Genomic DNA, 26,634 nt, shown 5'->3' on the forward strand with positions numbered 1-26,634 from the left:
TACAATATCCTAGTAAATTAAGTTATAATTCTTATAAATGATTGTTAAATTTGTGTTTCTTATCTTTTAAGATATGATTAATTATAATTTTACGTTAAAAAGTGACTACTTGGAAAAAATACCTAGTGAAACATCTAAAAAAAACTTTCTGAATTTGATTAAGTATAGAGTTTCTACACTTTCTAAATTGTACCTAAAAGTTACAGGAATCAATATAAGTACAAAGTTTAAAATCGATAGAAAGAATTCACATACATATATTTAAGAGCTGCTTGTTACGGACGTACGGATCGACCATATTTTAGAAAAGCTACACTTCTGTTTAAAAATGAAAAATCATATTGTAAAGTTCTAATCTAGTCCATATTTAAATAACAAGTACAGTTTGTATTCAAGACATTTATAAATATTTAATTATTCAAGTGAAAGATCATTCTATACCAGGGATCTGAAGGGATAAGATTGTTTAGACCATAAATTAATATAATGCCCGACATTATGATAAATAAATTTACCAGTGGAAAAATTTAGACACTCATTTAGTTTGTTAAACTAATCAAGATTTAATAAAAGTCTCCAAAGTTAGAAGTCAACAATTAAGAGAACAGTTTTAAAACTTTGGGGACCAGCATAATTTTAATTTCCAGTCTGATGTCCCTGATGAGGCCTACATTGTAGTAGCGTTGTAGATATAGGTTTTTATTAACGCTGCTTTGCTTATTTTATTGACAATAATGCCAACTATTGTTAATTGTGATGCAGTCACTATCGCACTTATATAGTAGCCAACGCAGTATCTATTAAGTCAATACTATGCTTACCAGTTTAACAGGATATGTCTATAAATAACATTGTTATATAAAGATTGAAACTTGTAAATGTCAAAGTTTGTTAGCAGCTGTAAATACATAAAATTAGATAACCCTTTATTTTAATATTGAACCCAACTTATAACACTTCTAATTAGAATGGGGACATAATACATTACTTTACATTAATCCCCAAAGTTTTTTTTATAAAAGATTTATATTAAGTGCTTATTATTTCTAACTAATTTTAAGTTAAATTTTCATAAAGTTGCATAATTTAATAAAGATAAAATGACTATTTATTATCTTTCAGATAAAAAAAATGAAATAGCTGATGTCGTACTGTTGAATATTTGTTGTGTTCATAGTCAGGACAAAATGGCAAAAGTTATTAATGAAGTTTCACAGGTATAATTAACATTTTTAGTATCGTAGCTGGCTGCACTATAATTAAGAAATTACGTTCGTCCATACAAATGCATGACGGTCACTGATAGTTTTTTAAGAATTAAAGGATTTCAAAGCTTTTAGCGGTTGCGTTTCAAGGGGTTTGTAAGCTTTGAGACAGGTGTACAGTATAACTAACAAGTGAAATAAACCTAAAATAATATTTGGGAGGAATATGGAGAGGTCGTCAATTTTACTATTTGTTGTCACCCAGCGACAGCTGAAAAACACGTTAACGTTTCGTGATTTTTTCCGAATTAATTTCGTTATGGTATAAGCTGGCTTAGAGGTTGTAGAATAAAAGGAGTTGTACTTTTTTTTAAATTTCCTATGTTAAGGAATGCCCATTGGGGGTGAGGTAATGACAGTGGCGTGCGAACCGAAGGGGGCATTTGGGGCAATCGCCCCCCCCCTAGCGATCAAAACGCCCCCCCCTGCCCCCCCCCTAGCAACCGCCCCCCCTGCCCCCCCCTAAATGTTGAAAAATGCCCCATTTTGCCCCCCCCTGGTCAACAAAAATGCACCTTTTTGCCCCCTACCCTACAAAAAGCAAAACTATCCCAGTTTCCAAAAAAAAAAAAAATACTCCAAAAAAAAATTTTTGGCGCTTCGCGCCAAACAGACAGTTACTATTCATTTAACCTTACCAAATTTTTAAATTAGTGTAGAAATTAGGTTATAATCTTTTTTCACTGAACATAACAAAACAGGTTATAGGAAGTATTTTATTTTGTATGATATAAACTTTTTACCAAAGAAATTTTGTACATCCCCAATGATGATACACAAAATTACCCCTTACATAGATTACAATTAGTGGATGAAATGTATGGAAACTCGACTTAACTAACCAACCAATCAAAATTCCATTAAAGTCCCCAAAGTTGTTGAGCCAACGAATAAGAAAATTTTATATGAAATATTGGGGACTAATGTAATAAATAGCCCAAAAACCCCTCCCTCCCTGCATATTTGAAGAAAAAAATTTGTGCTTCGCGCCCTTCCAAATGGTTTCTGCTATGAAATATTGGGGACTAGTGTAATAAATAGCCCAAAAACCCCTCCCTCCCTGCATATTTGAAGAAAAAAATTTGCGCTTCGCGCCCTTCCTAATGGTTTCTGCTATGAAATATTGGGGAATAGTGTAATAAATAGCCCAAAAACCCCTCCCTCCCTGCATATTTGAAGAAAAAAATTTGCGCTTCGCGCCCTTCCAAATGGTTTCTGCTATGAAATATTGGGGACTAGTGTAATAAATAGCCCAAAAACCCCTGCCTCCCTGCATATTTGAAGAAAAAAATTTACGCTTCGCGCCCTTCCAAATGGTTTCTGCTATGAAATATTGGGGACTAGTGTAATAAATAGCCCAAAAACCCCTGAGTGTTTTTATCTCCCCCCCCAATTTTTTTTAATGGGGTTATTCATCCTTCCTGCTGAGATTTTATAACATCCCCTTCCACCCATTAAAAATGTTTTGTGGTGGAGGGGGGGGGGGGGGGAAGGTTAATTTATCTTCTGTACTATTTTTTCGAAGATGCTTTCTAGCTCCCTTCCCGGACATTGCAGGGTGGGGAGAAGGGATGGGGGAGAAGAAAGGGGGGGGGAAGAGATGGGGGGGGAGAAGATGGGGGGGGAAGAGGTGGGGGATATAAATGGGAAATAAGGATTGGGGAAGGGATGGGGAAGAAGAGGCCCATAATCAAATAATCCCACCCCTTTAACGCCCTTATTTAAAATTAGTATATATAATCAAAATGCCCCCCCCTAAAGCAAAGTGCCCCCCCGGGGCACTTTGATTTAGGGGGGGGCAAAATTTTACTAAATCTTCAAAATGCCCCCCCCTAGACAAAGTGCTTCGCACGCCACTGGGTAATGACACCCCACTATCGCACGCCCACAATCTCCTAATATAATGGAGTTTAGAGTCTTCAATACTATACATACAATACAATCTATAAGAATGAGAAAGAGGATATGAAAAGTTTAAAATGAATGAATTATCTATCTTCAGTTCTAAAGATAACATAATTGTTATATCTAAACAATAAGATAAAATAATTCCAAGATAGAATTTGAATAAATACTTGAAAAACAAGGATGACAACATCCATAAAAGCGAAGCACTGAAACGGTAGGACAAACGGACATTAACACTTGTATAGTATCTGAACTGAAAAATCGGAACATAAATCTATAAATGTCGAATCAAAATTGTAGGTAAATTTGTTGAAAAACTGCTTAAAAACAGGATAATGTTTATGGACATACTTACATTTTTAGACTTGATTATAGAGTTGCTTCGCTTATAATATTGTTCTTTGTTGTCCCAGGAATCAATATACCAAAAATCAGATCAAACGGATAATTAAAACACTTAAAAATTTGTTGTTAAAAAAGTAGAAAAATCAACATGTTTAAAATGGACGTACGGACATTCTGGTAATGATTATAGAGTTGCTACGCTTTCTAAATCGTACCCAACTACTACAGGAATCATCGTGCAAAGTTTGAAATCGATAGGACAATTCTAACATGCCTAAATTAACGAATAAAAGCTATCTATCTCGGACGGACGGACGTACGGACGGACGGACTGACGTACGGACGGCCGGACGGACCGACCCTAATTATAGAAAAGCTTCGCTTTTAAAAAAGAATTATTTATCTTAATTTGATATACACCTGTAAATTGTAAATAATTTGAAAGATTTGTCTGTCTGTCTGTACTTTTGTAATTTTGCTTGTCTGTAATGCTTTTATATAACCTTTTATATCCTTCTTTCCCTTTTCCTTCTTCGTTCTCTGTTATTTCTTATGATTAGGGAACAAAAGGGATAAGACAAAGGCTGATAAAGTACATCCCCAATCATCAAACACAATATTACCCCTTCTGTAAATTGCAATTAATAGTTGAAACGTTTGTACACTCAACTTAATCAACTAGTTAATTAAAATTTAAGAAAAGTCTCCAAAGATGTTAAGCCAACAGATAAGAAACTATTATAAAAACTTTGGGGACCCTCTAGCTGCCTTCTTATCCTATTTTTATTGTTTACCATTTTGGACAAAATCGTCTTTGTTATGAGAACACTTTTTCTTTTTGGAATAATAGACATTGCGTAAACCTTTGTTTTCAAAGATTCAAATCTCCTTTATGTAATATTTGTGTAAGGTTTCTTCAGGGATCTTTAGGGATAGAACAATGGACGATAAGTTGATGTTAATCCCAATTATAATAAACAAAATTACATATATTGTTGGTTGAAATTATCGGGAGGATAGTTTGAATACTGCTAGTGGTTAAGAAAGAAAAGAACGTATTCATTTAACTTAGGGGACCAGCATAATATGGATATAGAATTCATGGATATTATTTCATTTTCAGGGGAAATTTTTCTTTAGTTTAGAAACTACAATGCTCCTCATTTATTGGTCAGTCTGTTCATCCAGTAAGAGAGGTCGGATTGGGGGAATCGGTATATTAGCCAGCTGAAATAAACATTTTAACATTGTATTCGAGAATCTCTCACAATTTCCATGCATTTTATATCCATTGGTATAATTTACTGCCTACTTCTTACTTTTCATAGCAAATTATTTCTCCTAGACCAATGGTCGGTTGACAGGTAATGCAGTGAAATTACGTGACTTGACACACACACACACACACACAACTCCTGTCACTTTTTGTTCCTACTCTTCATAGTTTATTCCAATTTGAAATTTTTAAAATACTTTGATGTGTGTTTATCTATTTATCATTGATGATCTCTCAAACTGAAGGATATACTTTTTGTATAGAAGCTTTGTAATGGTCCTTTACTACTTAATTATGAAACTAAAATGGGTGGGTGTTGGAAGGTGATTACTTTAACTTTTAAATTATTCAAATGTTCTATGTATCTAAGAACGTTTACATATAAAGGAAAATTATAAATTCAACCCACTAGCTATGTATGCACCTACTTTTCTTATATTATAATTGAACAAATGATTAAATAAATAATGATCAATTCATAAATAGTACATATATATTAATGTAACATAATAATTGGAAAATTGGAAAAAAAAACTATTTAATTTGCTTGCTTTTATTAATTTGTGTAGCTGGACAAAGTTTCTCAAAAAATCAGCATTGTGACGTCATAAAAATGGGGGATTATCCACCTCTTTTTTTAGGGGTTTTCTTTCCCACTTCAACTCTCATCTTCCTCATTTTTATGACGTCACATGGCTGATTTTTGAGACACTTTGTCCGGCTACTTAATTTTTTAAAGGTGGAAAGGAAAAGCACTTAAAACCTATTTACAACAATCCAGGGATCTATAGGGATAAGACAATGGCCGGTAAATTGATGTACATCCCCAATGATGATGCACAAACTTACCCCTTCTGTAGATTGCAATCAGTGGTTAAAACATTTGGGCACTCAACTTCATGAACTAACAAATGAGATTCATTAAAAGTCGACAAAGTTGTTAAGCCAACGAACAAGCTAACGTTATTGTATAACTTTTTGGACTAGTGTAATAAACAGCCAAATGTCCCCTCCCTCCCTGACAATGATAATCGGTTTTTATATTGTAACAAAAAAGATACCAAATATGAAATGAAAGGAAACATAAAAAAAACAGCCAATTTTGATTTTGTTGACTTAAGATGGTGGCTTAAATTTTAGAAAAACGTGCGCGGCTTTAGCTGCCGATTGTGCCTTGCGGCTTCGGATTTAAAAACGTTTTTTTGCCGATTAATTATATTATCCGGACATCTGCGACTGAAAACGTCTAAGAATGTTATTGCAGCCACGGTCGCAGCCTAAGTTAGGTACTGACTTTCCACTATTTTAAGCCAGCTGTTTTTGTAACTTTTTGTTCTCCCAGAAAATTTTTCCTTTCCCAATAAAAATTAGTGTAAATACAAGTATCGATTAAAAACTACAAGTGTTTTTTACCTTTTTTATGTCGAATGTTGTTATAATAATTAGGACAAGAAAAAAATTATAAGTATTATATTTGGATCTTAAGGTATAGGATATTGGAGTTCAATTTTTAAAAGCGAAGCTTTTCTATAATTAGGGTCGGTCCATCCGTACGTCTGTCCTTACGTCCGTCCGAAACAGATTGCTTTTTTCGTTAATTTAGGAATGTTAGAATTGTCCTATCGATTTCAAACTTTGCATGGTGATTCCTGTAGTAGTTAAGTACAATTTAGAAAGCGTAGCAACTCTATAATCTTTACCAAAATGTCCTTACGTCCATTTGATTTTTCTACTTTTTTAACAACTAATTTTTATGTGATATTATTATCCGTTTAAACTGATTTTTGGTATTTAGATTCCTGGCACAACAAAGTACTATATTATCCTGTATCAAGCAGTTTTTGAACAAATTTACTTACAATTTATCTTCGACTCTTATACTTTTATATTCTGATTATTCAGTTCTGACACAGTCCGTTTGTCCTACCGTTTTAGTGCTTTGCTTTTATGGATGTTGTCATCCTTGTTTTGATGATAAACAATATTATCCCTTCGGTAGATAACTATTGGTTGAAAATTTTGATTACTGCTAGTTTGAACCAAGCAATCAAAATTAAGAATAAACTAAACTTTTTAAAGCCAGCAAATAAAAGTTACAAAACTTTGGGTTCTATTCAGGGAAAAGGGAATGTGATTCTGACAATTCTAAAGGAAAATTTCCCCACAACCCCCTTCCCCTTTTCTTCCCCCTTCTTACCCACCCTCTTCAGTTACATGAAGAAAAAAAAACAAGATATACCCCCACCTTACTTTCAAAGGTTTCGTAATTTTTTTTTGTTAAAATAGCTAGGCCTATGTTCTATTGGAATTTACAGTCCACTCCCTTCTTGATGATTATATTATGTAGAATGCCACTGGACCTTAATGAAAAAATCTTCTCTCCTCCACGTTTAATTCTTATTAAGATAATATACCATATTATGTAAAGTAGTAAGGTTTTTTTTGTCTGTAGCTGAAGATATCGATATATTCTAAACCGATTGAGATCTACATTTTAGCTTCACACGTGTCCAGGGGTGGTTTTAGGCTTTTTATTATTTATAAAAATAAGTTTCCAGATGGTTTTAAGCTATTTTCTGCTCTTCCCTACCCTTTGATAAATTTGAGACATTATGAAAAGACAATCATAGCTGTTAACAAGAACTAGCCAAGAGTAAACAAGAGTAGTCTCACTCCAAACTATTTTTATGACTATATTTTCCAATTATTGTTTTTCATAAATTGAAAGATTATATATGTCTGAAATCTCACGTAGTTTGGCATTGATTATAATAATTTACTTTACATATATGTATGTACAAAAAAGATGCTAAATCTGGGCCAAAAATGTATAAGATTTTTAAAACAAAAGTTGGATTTAACTTTTTAAAGAAGTGTTTTAATAAGTATTGGAAGTTGCACTTTTTGAACTTGTGTACAATCTACGACTATTGGTTCTCTGTCATAAAAAAAACATATTACCGACAAAACAGAATCATGTATTAGCTGCGCTATTTAATAGCTTGAGTATGTGATAATATACGCAGACAAAAACTATTTAAAGCATGATGATATGATGAAAATGTGTTATTTACAACCCAACACTTCCTATCGCAGTGGGGTGTATAAGTTGACTATTGTTTATTGAAGCTAACAATTTCCTGTTTTCATTTAAATTCTTACTCGTGTGAAATGTTAGTTTACATTTTTCGATTTAATGGTCAACCTACACTCCATAGACGTCCAAGGGGGGGGGGGGGTAAAGGGGTGATTACCCCCCCCCCAAATGGGGGGGGGGGTAATGAAATTTTGGATTTTCAATTTTTACCCCCCCCCCCAGAATAAAAAAATTGCCTCTTTGAAATAAAGATTATCCCCCCCCCCCAAAAAAAATTATTATTTTCAAAATTTTACCCCCCCCCCCCAAATAAAAAAGCTTGGACTCCATGACATTTATCGTTGAAGTTTTAATGCCATTCCCACTCACACAAAAAAAATAGGTTAAAACTAACCTCCAACTAATAAAAGGTTCCTTCTAGGTCCAGTGGTTTCTATTGTCATATTTTAAACAGACATAGAATATTTAAAAAACTTATATTTCATCAATATGCATCATTTATTGTTCAACAAATTCATACAGTTCATGCTTATGTAATGGCTTAATTATTAAAACATTCCCAAGAGTTTCAGTCATTCAGCTTATTGATATAACTTTCATGCCATTCGTCTTTTTAAATACCTATGCAAGTGAATTCTTTATTTACTTAAAATTTATGACATAATAATCCCAATTCCTAAAATTCCCAGAAAATTTGCTTTAGTAAAAAGTATCCTATTCAAATGCCAAACTGTATTAAATGACACTAAAAAAGCTCAAATATGATGTATGAAAACATAATGTATACTACATCTATTTTGATTTTTGCGTCGTAGACTGTACAGAATTATATTAGCAACAAAACTTCTCTATAAGTTTAAATGTCGGTTTGATTGTACATTGATCTGTATTTCAAATGCTGTATGTAAGTTGAATGACATGCTTAATTTATTGGTGCTTTCACTAAATTACTTTGGGACGCTAGAACTTACCCAACCTTTAAAAAAAAAATCATATTTCTAACCCCCTGCTTAGATCTTTTACCCTTCGGGGTTCTTATAGCTTTTAATTAATAAAAAATAACCATAAAAAAGTATATGTAAGATCAAAAGTGACAAAAGTCTTTTCTTTGGTGAACACATAACACCTTCTTTAGTCTAAATAACAAATATTATATTAATTTAACCCAAAAGCATTTAAGTTTTTTTATTGGGGGGGTAGATGGTTAAAAATTATATCTTACAGGCGAGGAAATCAAATTTAAAAAAAAAATTTGGACGTCCCTGATTTAACCTACATATTTAAAAAAAATACTTAAAAATAAAGAAAATTGAAAAATAGGAGTTTTTTTTATAGTTAAAATTGTTTCAATAATTCATCTATCTACATGAATTAATTTTAAATCTATTGTTATAGTCATTAATTACTTTTTATGCCTTTTAATAAATGCATATAGTACTCACTTCTTCCACTAATTGAAAAAAAATATTGCTTTCTTGTCATTTGGTTTAAATGGGACTTCAAATAAAGTTTTTCCTTTTGTGTGAGTGTGTGTGTGTGTTTCCATAACACATTGGGATGTCTGAAGTCTCCTTGGTATGTCTTTACACGAAAGGACAATTATCTTCTTTTTTAGTTTAAAAATGTATCAGTTTTCTTTTTATTTAGTGGTTCTGGTCGCCTGAGATCTGGTTGCCACCTAACGTGACCTGGGACAGTTTCAGAGAAACTATTGTCGTCAAGAATAATGTTCTAGAACCCACGGATTTTGCTAATTTCAGGTAAATGTCATCTCAAAATCAAAACAATGCAATGTCTTAGATTTGATATCCGATGTTCAATATATCCAATGTAATATATGTTCAATTCAATATCCTATGTTTGATATATATCTAATGTATTATAATATCTTCAATTTAGACATAATATGAGAAAAATACTTGTTTCAAATACTACTAACCACTGTAAAAAACTCAAGCTACTTCATTTCAATATTTGTTTCCAAATTTTCGAAAGAAGGCATCTTTCCTCATCAGGGTCTAAAATTACAAAATTTATGAACTATTTATAATTTTTTTATGTACTAAATAAACATTTATTTTCAAATATCTAACATAATTCTTCAATCTTCAATTTAATATTCTATTTACAATGTAAGGTTTTGTCTGTTATCTATTCCGATTGTTTTTTTTCAGGCAAGCTTCATTTAGTTATCCCTCAGTTTTTCTGAGCTTAGCCCCTAAAGGCCAGGGGCGAAGCTGCTATTATATATAGTTACATAGAAGTTACGCCTGTAAAATTATGCATAGAAAATATGTACACAGCATGTAACATGAAATCAATATGATAATCACGCAAATAAAAATAGTCATTATCACACAAAGTACCTTTTTGAGCACTTGATGACCCCTCCCTGCTTTATTTTAAAATAAATCTAAAAAGGGGGTAGGGTATTTTTTGTTTGTTTATTATTTTAGATCAGATTATGTTAGGTTATTTTGAGTACACAGGGTTAGGGACCCCTTCATGGGTTAGGCATTGATAAAACTAACCCCCACTCTTATTGTCAATTTCTTTTGAAAATAGAGGGGGGGGGGGGTATCAATGCTTAATCGGCCATTTGTGGGAATGTGCCTAAAAAATATTACCTCCTTTGTAATTACAAAATACAGAGAGACACAACAAATCACCAAAATAAAATTATACTTAAATATGCTACTAATATCACAAATAAATAGTTATATTTCTCTTCATATAGGTTTAAGATTTCAATTAATCCCTTTAAAAAATCATTTATACTGCTGTAATTAATCATTAATTTAAAAATCTAAAATATTTCAAGACTTTAATTTCTAAAACTAAAATTTGTGAAAATGTGTATATTCATACATATATGTAAGTGTTAAAGAGAAATTCAATAATGGAAAATTTCAGGGAGGATAGGGTCAATGAAAGTTAAATTAATTTTGGTTCTTTCCCCCCTCAATATATAACAGCTTTTAAAGGCAACATTTTTGAAAGCGAAGCTTTTCTATAATTAGGGTCGGTCCGTCCGTAACGGATAGCTTTTTTCATTAATTTAGGCATGTTAGAATTGTCCTATTGATTTAAAATTTTGCATGGTGATTCCTTTAGTAGTTAGGTACGATTTAGAAAGCGTAGCAACTCTATAAGCATTACCAAAATGTCCGTACGTCCATTTTAAACTTGTTGATTTTTTTACTTTTTTAGCAACAAATTTTTATGTGAACTAATCATCTGATTGATCTAATTTTTGGTATATTGATTCCTGAAACAACAAAGTATAGTGTAATAAGCGAAGCAACTCTATAATCAAGTCCTAAAAATGTAAGTATGTCCATAAACATTATCCCGAATCAAGCAGTTTTTTTCAACAAATTTACTTACAATTTTGCTTTGACCCTTATACATTTATATTATGATTTTTCAGTTCTGACACTATACAAGGGTTAATGTCCGTTTGTCCTACCGTTTCAGTGATTCGCTTTTATGGATGTTGTCATCCTTGTTACATAAGAATTTTTTATTCTTCATTATCATATCCTTGAAAAATCTGCAAGGGAAGCATTTTTACGTTTAATAAAGAAAAAAGTTGTAAAAGAGATTTTTTTTATTTGAAAGTTAATAATTATTATGGATGCATGCTACTTTAGATAAACAAAGGAGAAAAATAGGACTATTCTAATTAACGGACGGACCGACCACTCTAAACGAAGAAAAGCGTTGCTTTTTATAAGCCTAAAATGATAACGTATGCGAATGGATGTAGAATATACGTGGATTTTATGACAGCGTAAAAATGTCGTCCATTATGGTTGATATTTCCTCTGTCATTTATCGGTCAATTCGTTAATTCAGTAGGAGGGGTGAATAAGGGGGGATTCGTTATTTTAGCCCACTACGTGTTTCACTTTAGTAGAGAATATCTGGTGTAAGATCCAAGTTATAATAAATTCATTTGTATAAGTATCATTTACAGTGAATTGAAAATATTGATAGCAATCAATTTCCGCCAATTTATTTGGAAAAATTTATGATTTAGACTTTGTACTTTTTTAAAGCGGAGGTTCTCTACAATTTAAGTTTATAATTCATGATTCCTTGTAGATGTCTGTTAGGGTATAAAATTAATAAGTATATATCCTAAATATTATCAATTTGAAAATTCAATCTCTTTTGATTAAAAAAACCTTAATGAATAATGTGGAACAAAGGAGTTTTTATGACATTTCTTTTTTTAAACTCACATAATAAAAATATATTTGTTATATCCTGTCTGTTAGACATTAGAATAGTTTGAATTTAAAGAAAAAACAAAGTCATTGTAAACAAATACTTATTTTTGAATAAGGTGACAGATATCAAGTATCCTGAGAATGTACGTTTAATTTTAAAAAGTTTCAAAAGGAAAATATTTTGATTATTAAACTTTTAAAACAATATCTTAAAACTTGAGAAAAACCCATATGTACAGTATATGCACTGTACAAAGTCGGACTCTAAATTTGCCTGTCATCTTAAAATTTTGTTAATTTTCAGGAAGGCGAAGGACAGTGGTGTTTTAAATAATAAATAATAGTGAGGGGACATTATACTGTTTATTACTCTAGTCCCCAAAGTTTTAGTATTACGTTTGTCGTTGTCTTAATAACTTTGGGGACTTTTTTATTAAATTTTAATTGGTTGATTCATTGATACAAGTAGAGTGTCCAAGTGTTTCAACCATTAATTTTAATCTACAGAAGGGCTAACGTTGTGTACCACATTGTCTTATCCCTTAAGATTCCTGGGATGATTGGTATAAAAACTGTTGTCCTATCCCTGTATTCCTGGCTTATTGTATAACTATCTCATTTACATCGAATTGCTGTTTTCAGGAGTGGGGTAAAAAATTCTTAAAAATAAGAACAATATGTGCAAAAGTTAAAAAAAAGAGTAGTAATATAACAATAATATTACTATGACTAAAGGTGATTAGGAATTGGTTATTTGTAAACATTTACAATTTTTGGCAGATGTTGTCATATTAATACGAAATACATTTAATAAAAATGATTATTTAATTTTGATCAATATATCTTAGAGAAATCTATTTCCAATCGATTGATATCCGCTGGATTAGAACCGGTTCTGAGCCTTACTGAGAAATGATGTATTTCATCGTATTACAGACAATTTTCCACAAAAATGAAATAAAAATCATAAAAATTAAAACCAGTTTTGTTAGCCTGAGCCCTCGGGGCAAACAAATCCGCAATTACATTGTTCGTGGGGGAGGGATTATAGGTGCTTGCTTACATGTGAAGACCGGAGCACCGAAAACCCCCCCCCCCCCGCTTAGTTTTGACAAAAATCAAAAATAAGGGGGGGGTAGTTTTTTAACCCCCCGCTTAGTTTTGACAAAAATCAAAAATAAGGGGGGGGGGGGGGTAGTTTTTAACCCCCCCTTAATTTTGAAGAAAATCAAAAATAAGGGGGGGGGGGTAGTTTTTTCACTGTACAACACGCCAGAAAGTTGAGTGAGGTAAATCAAGTAAATCCAGTATACCAGAGGGGAAACCTTATTACAGGGATATTCATGTTTTGGGGCATAATTTCCTTATTTATTGACTTTGGCCAGTAAAAGGTTTTAATTTTGCGCAAAATTAAAACCTTTTACTGGCCAAAGTCAATAAATAAGGAAATTATGCCCCAAAACATGAATATCCCTGTAATAAGGTTTCCCCTCTGTTATACTGGATTTTCTTGATTTACCTCACTCAACTTTCTGGCGTGTTGTACAGTGAAAAACTACCCCCCCCTTATTTTTGATTTTCTTCAAAATTAAGGGGGGGGGTTAAGTCTTTGCCTTGCTGAGCACTTTTCCTCCTTGCTGTTTTCCAGACATTAAAAAACTACCCCCCCCTTATTTTTGATTTTTGTCAAAACTAAGCGGGGGGGGGGGGGGTTTCGGTGCTCCAGTCTACCACATGTAAGCAAGTACCGGATTATAAAACTGTTCCTTGTCCCTTATTATCTAATTTACATTGAATAGCTGTTTCATGCTTTCAAAACAAGGATAGCAAGTTAATTATGCGCAGGGCGGTCGGGCACATTGTTCACATTCTTAATATACTCTGACAGAGATCCAAAGGGATAAGGCATTGGCCAATAAATTGTTGTACATCCCACATGATGATACATAAAATTACACCTTCTGTATATAATAATTAGTGGTTTAAACGGTTTTTGGACAATCAACTTATAAACCAATTAAAATTTCTTAAAGGCCCTTAAAGTTATTAAGCTTACGATAAAGAAGCGTTATTATAAAACTTTGGGGACTAGTTTAATATACAGCCCAATGTCTTCTTCCTCTTAGATACTCTACCCTGTTAATCTGGAGGCAATGTGTTAAGACACAATCTTTTTAGTTATGTCGACTACTATTAAAGAAGCTTCTTGTTGACATGGAATTGACAAGGATTTCAAGAGATAAGACAATGGACGAACAATTGCTGTACAACATAATTGTTGATTAACAAAATTACCACTTCTGTAGATTGAATTTATTTTATAAAAGTTTGGAAACTGCTAGTTAGAACCAACCAATTAAGATTTAACAAAAGTAGCCAAAGTTTCTAAGCCAACAAATTAGAGGAATTGTTATATTATGAACTAGCGGCTTCACCCTTAGCCTCTAGGGGCTTTGCCCCAGGAGATAATTAAAAAAAAAATTAAGTATTTCTGGTGCTGCCATTTTTGTGAAGTAGTTTCCCCCCCAAAAATTTTTTTTGGGGGGTGGGAATTTTCATTTTTGGGTTGTTGGGGGTATCCCACCCCCCGAAAAATAGCTTAAAACCACCACAGGACCAATAGGTATATACCCTGAAGAGTAGAATCCGATCGGTTCAGTGGTTACCGAGATCTTAAGGGACGGACGGGCAGATAGACGGACAGACATCAAGCTACTTTGTATTATAGATTACAGTCTAGTGTACCCTCCCCTCCCAGCATACTAACTCTTTTTATAAGTTTTATATCAAGTTTAACGCAAATTTTATATCATTTTATCAAATATTTGTTGCAAAAATGGGTAAAAAGACACTGGATATATCTTAATCATATGCTATGAAAAAAATAACCATCAATAAACATCTTTGAACAAAATTAACATTTATTAACCAATATCACAAACAAAATGACATATATAAAACAAAATCCAAACATATAATATTTAAATCAAAACATATAATATGTATATCAATAAAAAGTAGACAAATGCTGGATCTAACAGTAATTCAACTTGTTGAACTGAAATAATAAACACTATATTTGTATGTGTTCAAACAAGGTTTCAATAATGCATAGCAAGCACAGAACTGCTAGATTATGCATAACAAGTACAAGCAATCAGCAAAGAAGTGCTTTATTCCTTGTACATGAATAGTAAATAGTTACTAGCTCAACTTATTGGTTTATAGTGAAGACAAACACTAAGCTTAAAACACTAAATGCAAGCTACAAAAACTATTAGAATTGATTCAAATAATACCATAAACAGCAAAAATAACTAATAGAGTAGCTTAAATGTGGTTTAAAACTATAAAATAATGCCTAAAACTATAAATAATAAAAAGCTATAAGATATAACTAAACTACCAAAAACTTACTTGTGCTGAAGCTATCCAGTTAAAAGAATTAACAGAATACATGACTGCAACGGCTGGCAACAGCTGGCAACGGCTGGCAACGGCTGGCAACAGCTGGCAACGGCTGGCAACAGCTGGCAATAAATAGTGCCACTGGCAGTGACTGGAAACAGCAGAAACACTGGCAACTGCTCACAAATTGAGTTCTAAAATAGTCACAGTACATTTAAAGTATTTTAAACCCAGAACCTTAAAACTTAAAATTAACTATATGAGATTCAGCACAGAATTGCCAAAAACTCATAAAAATGAAATTAGGATAAAATAAATAATTACTAGCAAAGAAATGCCAGAAATTTGTTAAATAAAATAGTACTAAATTAGGTTCCAGCTTTAAAATCCAAAAAACGTTTTAACTAGTTAAAAATACTCACAAGAACTGACTAATTAACCAAACAGAGGCAATATTTATACTAGTAGGATTTGTTTACCTTTTAGGTTTGGTTTGGCAACTCCACATGTACAACATGTGCTCTATATTCTAAATTATAACTAAAAAATAAAAGAATAGGATAAAAAAATGTGTAAATTAACCTAAAATTAATTAAATAAAAAACGAACTTTTAAAACTAAGTTTTAGAGTAAAAAATATGCTTTTTTTGTATATAAAATGGACTCTTTGTATATTTCAAGCCAATTTAGACTCTTTGCATCTTTGAATTATTACCACATGCATATAAGAATAAAAGGACACAGACGAATTTTAAAATTAAGGACTTTAGAGATAAATTTGAAGTTTTAAAGTTAAATTTAAAGTAGCTACGACTTTTTTTAGCTAAAATTAAACAATTATAAGTTGTTTTACACTGTTTAAAGCGATTTTACAACACTGGGCCGGGAAAAAAGTGTAAAACAACAAAAAAATACCTTAATTCTTTCTGTAGGGATTGTATCTTTTCACCTTCTTTCCTCCTTTTCCCAAATGAGCGTTTTCAATGTAGATTGAGGGATGGTTAAGATGGATAACATTGGCCAATCTCTTGAAATTTTTTGCGGATCCTATCTGGAAGTTCATAGGTCCTTTGTTCTGACCAGGTTTGGGAACTTTGCTGAGCCAGGACAACGCAAATCCAGGGTCCTTTTTGATCTCCTGCTCAATGATAGCCCACGCTCCTTCCATGTCAACTTGTCTTTGATCTGCTATCATTGCTAATGCTTCATTCAATCGTAAACTTAACTTCCAATTGCCATTGATATTAGCTGTATAAGTAAACCCCTGACTATTTACATCAAGGTATGGCATCTGCTGTCGTCTCAAAACATTCAACTCATGAAGAACAGGTGGGAATTTCATAGAATTTTCTTCATGTTTATCAAAAAGAGTACCTTTATCACTAGTGGCATCAACAGATAGCTTACCAAATTCAGTAGATACACTTTCTACATTGGGTGGAATCCTTTTCAAAATGTCTTCAGTCATATTTCCATCTTGTAGATTGAACTTAGATACAGCTTCACCCAGAACATTCATTATCTTGTCAACATCAAATCCCGGACATTCATAATCACTATCTGACACAATCAACTGGTTACAATCAAATGCTTCCTGAACAAGATCATCCCTAGTATCAGCTGACACTCTGAAGGGAGCATTCTTAAACTTGTCAGTCCTAAGCAACACCTCTTTTACATTCCTTCTTATAAATGGCATGTCATCTTGTACAAAATTAAACTCCTTCCCTTGAATTAAACAACGGCCAAATTCACAGACAAAAACACCACAATCAAAAGTATTGGACTGAAGAGGAATGGTGTCCAGCTTACTGATACTTGCAGCTTTATTAAGATAATCAATCTCAATGAAGAACTCCTTCAACTCTTCAAGTCTTGTTCCAGGATCATACCTGAGGGAATCATAATAACGGATAGCTTGTTGGGTGCGATCAATTTCGGCCAAAGCCCAATGTTTATTATTTAAATTGATAGGAACTAACAGCTTATTGCTAGCCATGATTCTGACTAGGCTTTTCCTAACACATCTCTTGGCGAAACCTACTCCGCGATCCATCAGATTCTGTACAAAATAGGAGGACATAACGTGCGTATCAGTATTGTGGGCAATTTCTTGCAAAAATACCTCAACAACTGCACCACAAAACCATCTTTTTGGTTGAAGCACAACCAACTCTTCCTTCTCCAGGTGTCTTCCCGTCCTGCTAGTTTTGCCATGTACAGAATTGCCAGAAATAATGTCATTAAAGTCATTAGCAATCTCATTATCTACAAGAGTATTCTGGAATGAGTATCGAGGAGTCACATTGCCAAAATCTTGATCCTTACTTTCAGGCACAGAACTGCCAAAGACTTTTGAGGCATCAGAACAGCCCTCTGCTACAACCTAAAATAATAACATATATGATTTAACAACCAAACACAAAACATCAAGAACAATGATCCCTTTGTACCAAGAACGGTATTTGGATAGAGTACAGAACTACTCAGGTGTCAGAACACGCCAATTAGGAATATCTTTACCAAGGACGGTATTTGGATAGAGTACAGAACTACTCAGGTGTCAGAACACACCAACTTAGGAATATCTTTTGTGTTTAAGTATTCTATCAAATATGCTATTATCAGACCTATTCTATCAAACCCTATCAAAGTAAGTTTCAAGACAGTAGAATAAAAAAAATACTCTAAACAGAATCCATGAATATATTTACTGTTTTTAAAAAATCTGTACAAATAAACAATAAAATGTTAAAAAAACATATATAATCTTGGTAAAATTGAATTATTTACAAAACTTTCTTTGAATTGCTGCTGCCAAATGGTGCTCACGAGTATTGAAGTCTACTTCTTCAACACCTTTGATCTTGATAAGATCTTTGACACTTCTTTCAGCAATTCTTTTCACAGCTTCACCAGCATTCTGGTATTCAACCTTGACCTTGTTTTGCCTTCCATCAACCATAGTAGCTATAACTCTACCATACTTAAGTTTAATATTTCTTGATCTCTGATTCTCTTTTGTGATAAACATCACCACATCTTCTACTTCTGGTATGTCTCCAGCTACCATTCTCTTGCCAGGAATAAACCTGTGTGCATATTCTCCTAATAAGTCAAACAACTTATTATCCATCTCTGCAAGTTTCTTCAAAGCAGTTGGAGGGTTAAATTCAATATTGAGAATAGCATCAGGACTCCTGGTATTATTCCTGCCTATCAAAAACATATTAGGTGTCAGCAGACCTAGATCATTGTGAATACCTCTATCATCCTGGTTATGACATATAGGTAAACCATTGATTACTGCTGCAATATTCAGTACTAATGTTTCCCATTCAAGAAAAGAATGTTTTTGACCAATATCACCTGCCTTTGTAATGTATTCCTTTAGAGCCTTAATTTTAGACTCAACACGTCCATGTTCATTATGAGCCAAAGGCGTAGAGAAATCTAGTATTAGGCGTTGATCTTTCCAGAGCCTTCCACGTAAATCTTTAAAGGTAAGGGATACATCCTTTAACTTCTTGAATGAGGATTGATTGTCAAGAATGACAAATTTGGGCCAACCATACCTGTCAGCTGTGCGAGTCATAGCCATTATGACTGATGTCACACTTAAATCTTCCAAAACTCCAATAGACGTAGCCCCTGATGCAAGACAAACCTGCACCAGGAAAAAAACATCTCTAGTAGAACGTTTCTTAATGCTGTCATGAGCAAGAAACGTACCAGCTATATCCATCATCATGGAGTAAAATGGAGGAGCTCTAAACAGTGAATACATTGATTGATTACCTGTAATAGGAGTCAAGAACTTCCTCATGAGATACCTACACCTGAGGCATGTCTCACGAATGAACTTGACAATCTTTCTAAGATTGCTAACATGAATAATGTTGGACACAAAGGTGATTGTTCTATCAACACCACTATGTGGACATAATGTCCAATGTGTATGCATACATAGTGCATATGTTACAGCACTAGAATACAAAAACACTGGTTGGAAAAAATCAATATTACTAAAGATTGGTATCTCTACATTGTTAATAAGTCTTATATCAGAATGTGAGAGCCTCCCTGCTCCAAACAAGACTCCATCCTTTTCTGTATACTCATTTAGTTTGTCAGGCTTACCTTTATAATATTCCTTGACTTCTTTGGTTCCTTCTTTGCACAAGAAATGCCATGCTGCATAGAAATCAAGTGGTGAACAGACAACAAAGCTGACATCAGCTATGTTTCTTGATTCATCATTGCAAGATGAGTTCTTCAACTGTAATGGTTGAATCTTGCACAAGCCATTTGTCCTGAATGAACTTTCAATGTTACACATTTTGCAATCTACCTGAAACACATTACCTTTGGATATATGTGCTCTATGTTTAGTTCTAAGGATAAACCTGAACACAGTCGCAAGGATGAGGAATCCTTTTGCAAAACCAAATTTGACTAAATCTACTACATAATTAGATTCAGTTTCATTGACTTTAGATTGATTTGGGTTAACTTTCATTGCTGTTATAGCAACATCAATGGTACTGACAGTATTATACCCAGTTTCATTACCATCAGCATTGTTATCAGTACTAGTACAATCTGCTGTGACATCATCAGGATCATTAGTAGCTTCTCTAGCAAGCTTACCTTCAGGAACATCATCCACCATACCTAGACTGTCTGTAGTTTTGCAACTGATCTGATCATTGAATATAAGTGTACAATTACAAGACTCACCTTCACAGTCTGCTTTTTCTTGTCCTTTATCAAGAGGGTCGCTGAAGAGAGACATAACTATAGGTGTTTCAGGTCCACTTGTTGTGGTTATTATTGGCATTGTGGGATGTGATTCCTTATCAATACTATCTTTTTCTTCATTGCTTAGTGACGAGCAAAGATCAGAATAAGATTTTAGTGGCATTTCAGCAAAATCAAGATGCATCCAACTGTGGCCAGTCTGCCAAATGGAGTCAACATCTACATCACAACAATCCACATCTCCCCTTGTAAGAAGATCTGCCGGATTCTGTTCACCTCTAATGTGATAAAACTTGTCATTACCAACTAACCTATGAATTATCTTTACTCTAGTGTTAACAAATTGTTTCAGTTTGTTGTTTGTATTTGCTATCCAGCAAATACTGATAGTCGAGTCCGAAGCAAATATTAATTTCTTGACCCTAGAACCTAATGTCCTAGATACTATGAATGCTAGCTGGGCTGCCAAAGTACATCCCAAGAGTTCATTTCTTGGGATGGTACTACTGCATGATTTGCTTTTTGCTGCTAATAACTGACAGCTGTAACTACCATCTGTTAGCTTTAACCTAGCATATGTAGCAGCACCACACATAGTTGCAGCAGCATCTGAACAGGTCAGAATTTCAATCTCATCAGGATTTACACAGTTTTCAGGGATGATAGTTCTCCTGACTGTGATATTCCTGGCATTATTCAGCATTTTCATATTCTCCAACCACCTTCCACGCAAGGCAACAGGAATCTCTTCTTCAAACCCAAGATTCTTAAGAGGTTGTAAGTCAATCTTAAGTCGTGCCTTTAAAGGTTCCAGGATGCCAGCTATATCAAATAGCTCAAGCGTTTTGCCAATAAGAACACGTCTAGTGAGCTTCTTTGTGGCAACAAGTTTCTCAACATCTTCATCAGTCTTCACAGGAAAATCATTGGCTCTTTTGACTCCTCTTCTGCGAGGGTTAAAGTTTATTTCAGATGAGTTAAGCAATAGCAGGTCATCCTTTGTTTGCCAACGATATCCACCAAAGGTTGTTGAAACTCCATCTGATGAAGCCTTTTCACTTGGGTCTTCTCCACTTCTACAGACAACCTTAAGCTTAAATCCTCCATGAGGTAGTAACTCCTTGATCTCATTGATCATCTTATCAACTGTTTGCTCATCATTGGCACCACCTGAACTATCACCAGTGTTAACTTGTTGTAACTATAATGTATGGATTAGACATAAAATATTGAATATGGGAATAAAACTAAATAAAACTTGATAATCTATGGAAACTCCACAGAACTGCGGTTATAGATTAAAATTCAATAAAATAACATGACAGATAAAAGCAAAGAAATGCAATGGGTCATGAATAAATATTGATAAAATAATAGAATGTTCCCATAAACAACAAATAAGAATAAATAAAATGATAAAATATAAAGAACTAAATTAATAAAAAGTAGATGTTGAGTGATTGAAATATCAAAATACACTAAAGAAATTTGCCCTGACCTATGCTTATATACCCAGTAATTTTTTTTGTTTACATTTAAGAACAGGTTTTGTTGTACACATGTACAACGATTTTCCTAATAAAATAATCAAATAAAATAAACTTATTATACCTAAAAATAATGAAAGGATTAATAAAATATGTTAAATAAGCTAAAATTAAGTATAAAAAACGATAAAAATTAAATAAAGATATAAAATAAAACTTACCATACTCTTTGCATCTTCATGATTTTTTAAGCTCTTTGTAACAATTTACTTATTTTGAGCATTATAAAATACATTTTAAAATACGATAATTTTATGTTTTGCAATACCTAATTTTTTCTACAACACTTGGCCAGGAAAAGTTGCAAAACATGAAATATAAATGAAAACAAAATTTAATTTAATTAGCTAAAATAAAAAAAACTTCTTGCTGATAATATAAGTACTAGATCAAATACAAAACTATGAAAATCTAAAATAAATCTGACTAAAATAACTAGATAGATCTGTTATTTAAATTATTTTCTTAGAAAGTTGAGATTAACAAATATACTTAGCACAGAAATGCCATACTTCAAGTTATAAAAAATTATTCACTTTATAATCTTTTTAAGTGTATCAATTCAAATTAGCCAAGAACAGCTTGAGCAATTCAAGTTAAGAACAACTTGTTAAGTAAGAACACATCTGCTCATTCTTAATCATAAAGAACAATGATTAAGTGACACTTATAAAACATGATCATAAAGTAAATGCAAAATTTGTCCTAACTTTGCAAATCTCAATCAATTATCAAATAAAGGTTAAGAAACAGTATCCAGCTTATGTCAATTCATTAGACCTCAAATTATTTAGTCTTTAAAATTAGGCACTAAGCAAAAATTTTAAAAATAAATAGTAAATATCAGCAACTTTGAAATATGGAACTTTCCAAAATTAATATTAAAAATAAATCATGAGATCCTGTTTTAAATGTTGAATCATGATCACTGATCTTATTGTGCATACATCTATAATTAAACTGCTAACATCTAGATTAGAATTAGTACAAACAAAATTTAAAATCAGTTAAAAATATTTTACCATTGCAATAGGTATCAGCCATATAAAGACATATATATGTGATTTAAAACCTGGCTTAGAATCATAGGTTTTAATCAATGAGATTGTTATCTTAGACTTGTAGTAATAAATAATAATTTTGCAGACTTGATTAGTTAGCTACTGCAACTATGAACCTTAAATAAAAATTAAGGTGGTGGTTTATCAGTAGGCTGTGGAATATCCAAAAATATAATCATTTGATTGGATATCAAGCTCAAAGTGTTTGATATACAAATTACCTGAAACTTCTTTGATGCATAAAGGACATGTAAAAACAATGATGAATCATCAATAATGTCATTAGTGTTATCACTATCATGACAATTACTCTCATCAATAACTACATTTTCAAATGTAGAAAAAATAAGATCAGTATATGCATTCATATCCATACAAGCAACAGCCTTACCATTCTGAATTTCACCTTTAGGTTGACTTACAGCACTCTGTTTGGTGCTTAGATCAGGAATGACAATACTGGATAGATTATCGATACAGTTAGCATTTTCCTTAGAAATCAATGAAATATCAGAAAAAGTATTCTGTTCATCTACAGAAGACACATCACAGTCTGTAGGAATAGAATAATTGGTAGCATAACCTTCAGATGTCTCAATAGTACTATTCTCTATACTATAGTTTTCTGAGACAAGAGAATCTACAGTACAATCAATAATATCAATAACATCGTTTTTACTAAGAAAGGAATGTTGTCCAAGAATTTTGGAATGAGATTCAAGATTGCTTGCTCGTATCTCTGAATCAAATTCTTGTATATATCTAGATTGTCTGTATATCTTTGTAAACTCAAAATACTCATCTTTCAAAACCTGAATATCTGTATACAGACATTCAAATTCATCATCTAATTCTGTCTCTAGGGCAATGTATTTAAGGGCATTAACAAATCTTGTAAGCTTTGAACAATGCAGTAGAGTATTTATATATTTTCCCACAATTGATTCCCTAAACTTGAATTTCATAAAGACTAAGTCAGGATTTAAGAATCTTGTGGAATTATTTACCATATTAATCAATGTTCTAATTCTACAAAGCGATTGAGATTTGTCTGTAAAATACAATTTAACTAGATCTTTTTCTTTCTGATTCAGACAATCATTCTCATGCAAATAAAAACACCAGTCTGGTGATGAAACATTAGTAGACATTTTGAATACTAATATAATATAATAATACTAAATTATGATGCTCAGATATATAATTTGAAGTCTCAATAAATATATAAATATATGAAAATAAAATCTCAAGATATATATTTACAAAGAAGCAACCATGCTAATGGGTTCAAGATGCAAAAATGTAGTCTAGTTTTATCCATTATCAAAAAATCAACAGTACAATTCAAACACAATTCCTTGGCAATAGCCAAGCTTAAAAATTCAATGTTGTAGAACTAAAATTAAGGGGACAGCTTAATTTTAATTCGTTTAAAGACTCTGGAATAACTACAGGACTAATAAAAATGAGCATCAAGAATGAAAATGTGCATGATTACAACTAAATAAAGAACTAAGTAGAGATTAAAAATGATACATATATTTACATAAAATAACATGAAACAACAAATAAGAGCATTAAATATAGTATATAAAATATAGGTAGAAATTATCCAGATAACACAGCTATATTCGAACAGTGTTGAACTGAAACAATTATAAGTTTATGAATAAAGAATAAAACATAAAATAAACTTATAATTGTTTCAGTAGATAAAAAAAAAAAAAAAAAAAAAAAAAAAAAAAAAAAAAAAAAAAAAAAAAAAAAATGTTGTAGAATTAAAATTAAGCTGTCCCCTTAATTTTAGTTCTACAACAATATTTCGTTGTTGATAATGAAACTTGATATGCTTAAACTGTTAATATGGATAAAGAAATTAAATTTTAAATCAATAAAATTCAATCTACATATTATATAACTATCTTTTTGTGTAGCGAAGCTAAGCTATAATAACTTACTTTGTCTGTCAGTACGTTAATAACGCCATGATAAATGTGATTTACATGGCTTCTATTTAATATAGACTATTACTTTGTCCATCTGTCTGTTATTTACATATTTATATGACAAACAATTCTAAGTAAAAAGTTCCCCACAACCCACTTCCTTCCCCCCCCCCCCATTCCTTTTGTAACAGATTAAACCAAGTTTGTGGCGTAACACAAAATATCCAAATTTTCAGCAATTTCAAATGGGATTAATTTGCTATATCACATTCCCAATTTTAATATTCTATTCTTCTATTATTGTCTAGAAATAGAAAAACTCTTTCTTATTAGAAATCTTTTACTGAATACAATTTTCAACAAAGAATTAATTAAAACAAACAAAACACACACACTCACACACACACAATGTATTTGGTTCTTGAAGAAATATAATGGAAAAGAAATAGGTTTAGATTTGATTAGAATTAATTTTTGAGGAAAAGAATTTAAGATCATAAGATTATATTTGTAAATGTATGTATGTATGTAGACTGAGAGTATAAAAAAACGTCTAAAAGGTTTCTTATAAAATTGAATGCCTCGTATAAAAGTAACAGGATGTGTATCTGTTTAGTGTCTGTACAATGTGTGTAGCGGAGGGTTTAGATTTCCGCTGAACCGATATGGTTCTCCACTATAATAAAGCTTCATACATGGTCCAGTGAAGGTTTAAAACTAATTTTAAGAAAAGGTACAGTACATGCACCCTCCAAATCACTCCTAGAATAAAAACCCGAACAAAGTGTATGATTGATTTCATACTTTCCCTCAAGTGCCCCTAGAGGTCTCTAGGGGCGTAGCCGCTATGTGTGCTATAAAGAAGTTGCGCTGGTGATACAAGAGAAATTATGTTAGAGATAGGAAATATGACATTAATCACCACAACCTTTCTCTTCTTATCTCAAACCTCCTCATTTGGAAAGTCATTAATATTTTTGGGATACAGGGATAGATTAATGGACATTGAATGTATACCTTATCTGATACTCCTCATTAATATTAAATTTTTCAATTCTTATATAAAAGTAACAGGATGTCTTTCTTTACCAAAGGATTTCGCTAAAATTCTTAACCGATACGGTTCTCATTTACAATGGAGCTTCTGAAAAGGTCCTGGAAAGGTTTATAACTATTCTTGGAGAGGTTTCCACCACCCGCCCAAGAGAAATCGCCGTTAGATAAAATTGATTCCAACAAAAAACCTTTATTTATTTCCATTTTTAAAACCTAGATTAAAAATGGGAAGGGGGTCGATTTTCCCCCTCCTTCCCACTTTAAGTGCCCCTAGATGCCTTGCTACTTTTAATAACTGATATTCTCATTAAATTTAGTCTTTGATAATGATATCCTATACTCAAATTTTATTCAGTCTTAGTAAATTTAGATTTAACAAGACTAAAAAACTGCTGGTCGCCAATTAGTCAAATACTTTGTTGTATTCAAAGGAACAATAATTAATATTAACAAAGAAGGGAGGAGATATTGGACTCTATATTACACTTGTAACCAAAGTTTAAAGCCGTATTCGTTGAAACAAAACACTATGGTGCTTTTATTGAAATAAGATTAGTTAGTTCCCAAGTAGTAGTGGAATAACTTGAAAACAAATAATTATCTACTAAAGGGGCAATTTTGTTTATTATCTTGTATATCAATTCTTAATTAATGAATGAAATCTTATAAACTAATTATGGAAGCTGAAGAGGCTTAATCTGTATCTTTGGAAGAGTATCGATTAAAGAT

The 26,634-nt window shown here is 32.3% G+C and overlaps 1 protein-coding gene across 1 annotated transcript in view; it reads left to right on the top strand.

Moving 5' to 3' along the window:
• Window positions 1-1,126: 1,126 nt before the first annotated feature.
• LOC145322642 (ceramide synthase 6-like) overlaps window positions 1,127-26,634 on the top strand; it is a 51,285-nt gene continuing 25,777 nt past the window's right edge. The window contains exons 1-2 of the mRNA XM_080164816.1: window positions 1,127-1,217; window positions 9,539-9,651. Of these exons, the coding sequence (XP_080020942.1) occupies window positions 1,188-1,217; window positions 9,539-9,651 (143 nt within the window). The 5' untranslated portion in view covers window positions 1,127-1,187. The remainder of the gene's footprint in view (window positions 1,218-9,538; window positions 9,652-26,634) is intronic.

The sequence above is a fragment of the Acartia tonsa genome, chromosome 6 (assembly GCF_053477335.1).
Source record: "Acartia tonsa isolate MP-2025a chromosome 6, ASM5347733v1, whole genome shotgun sequence".
Taxonomy (NCBI): domain Eukaryota; kingdom Metazoa; phylum Arthropoda; class Copepoda; order Calanoida; family Acartiidae; genus Acartia; species Acartia tonsa.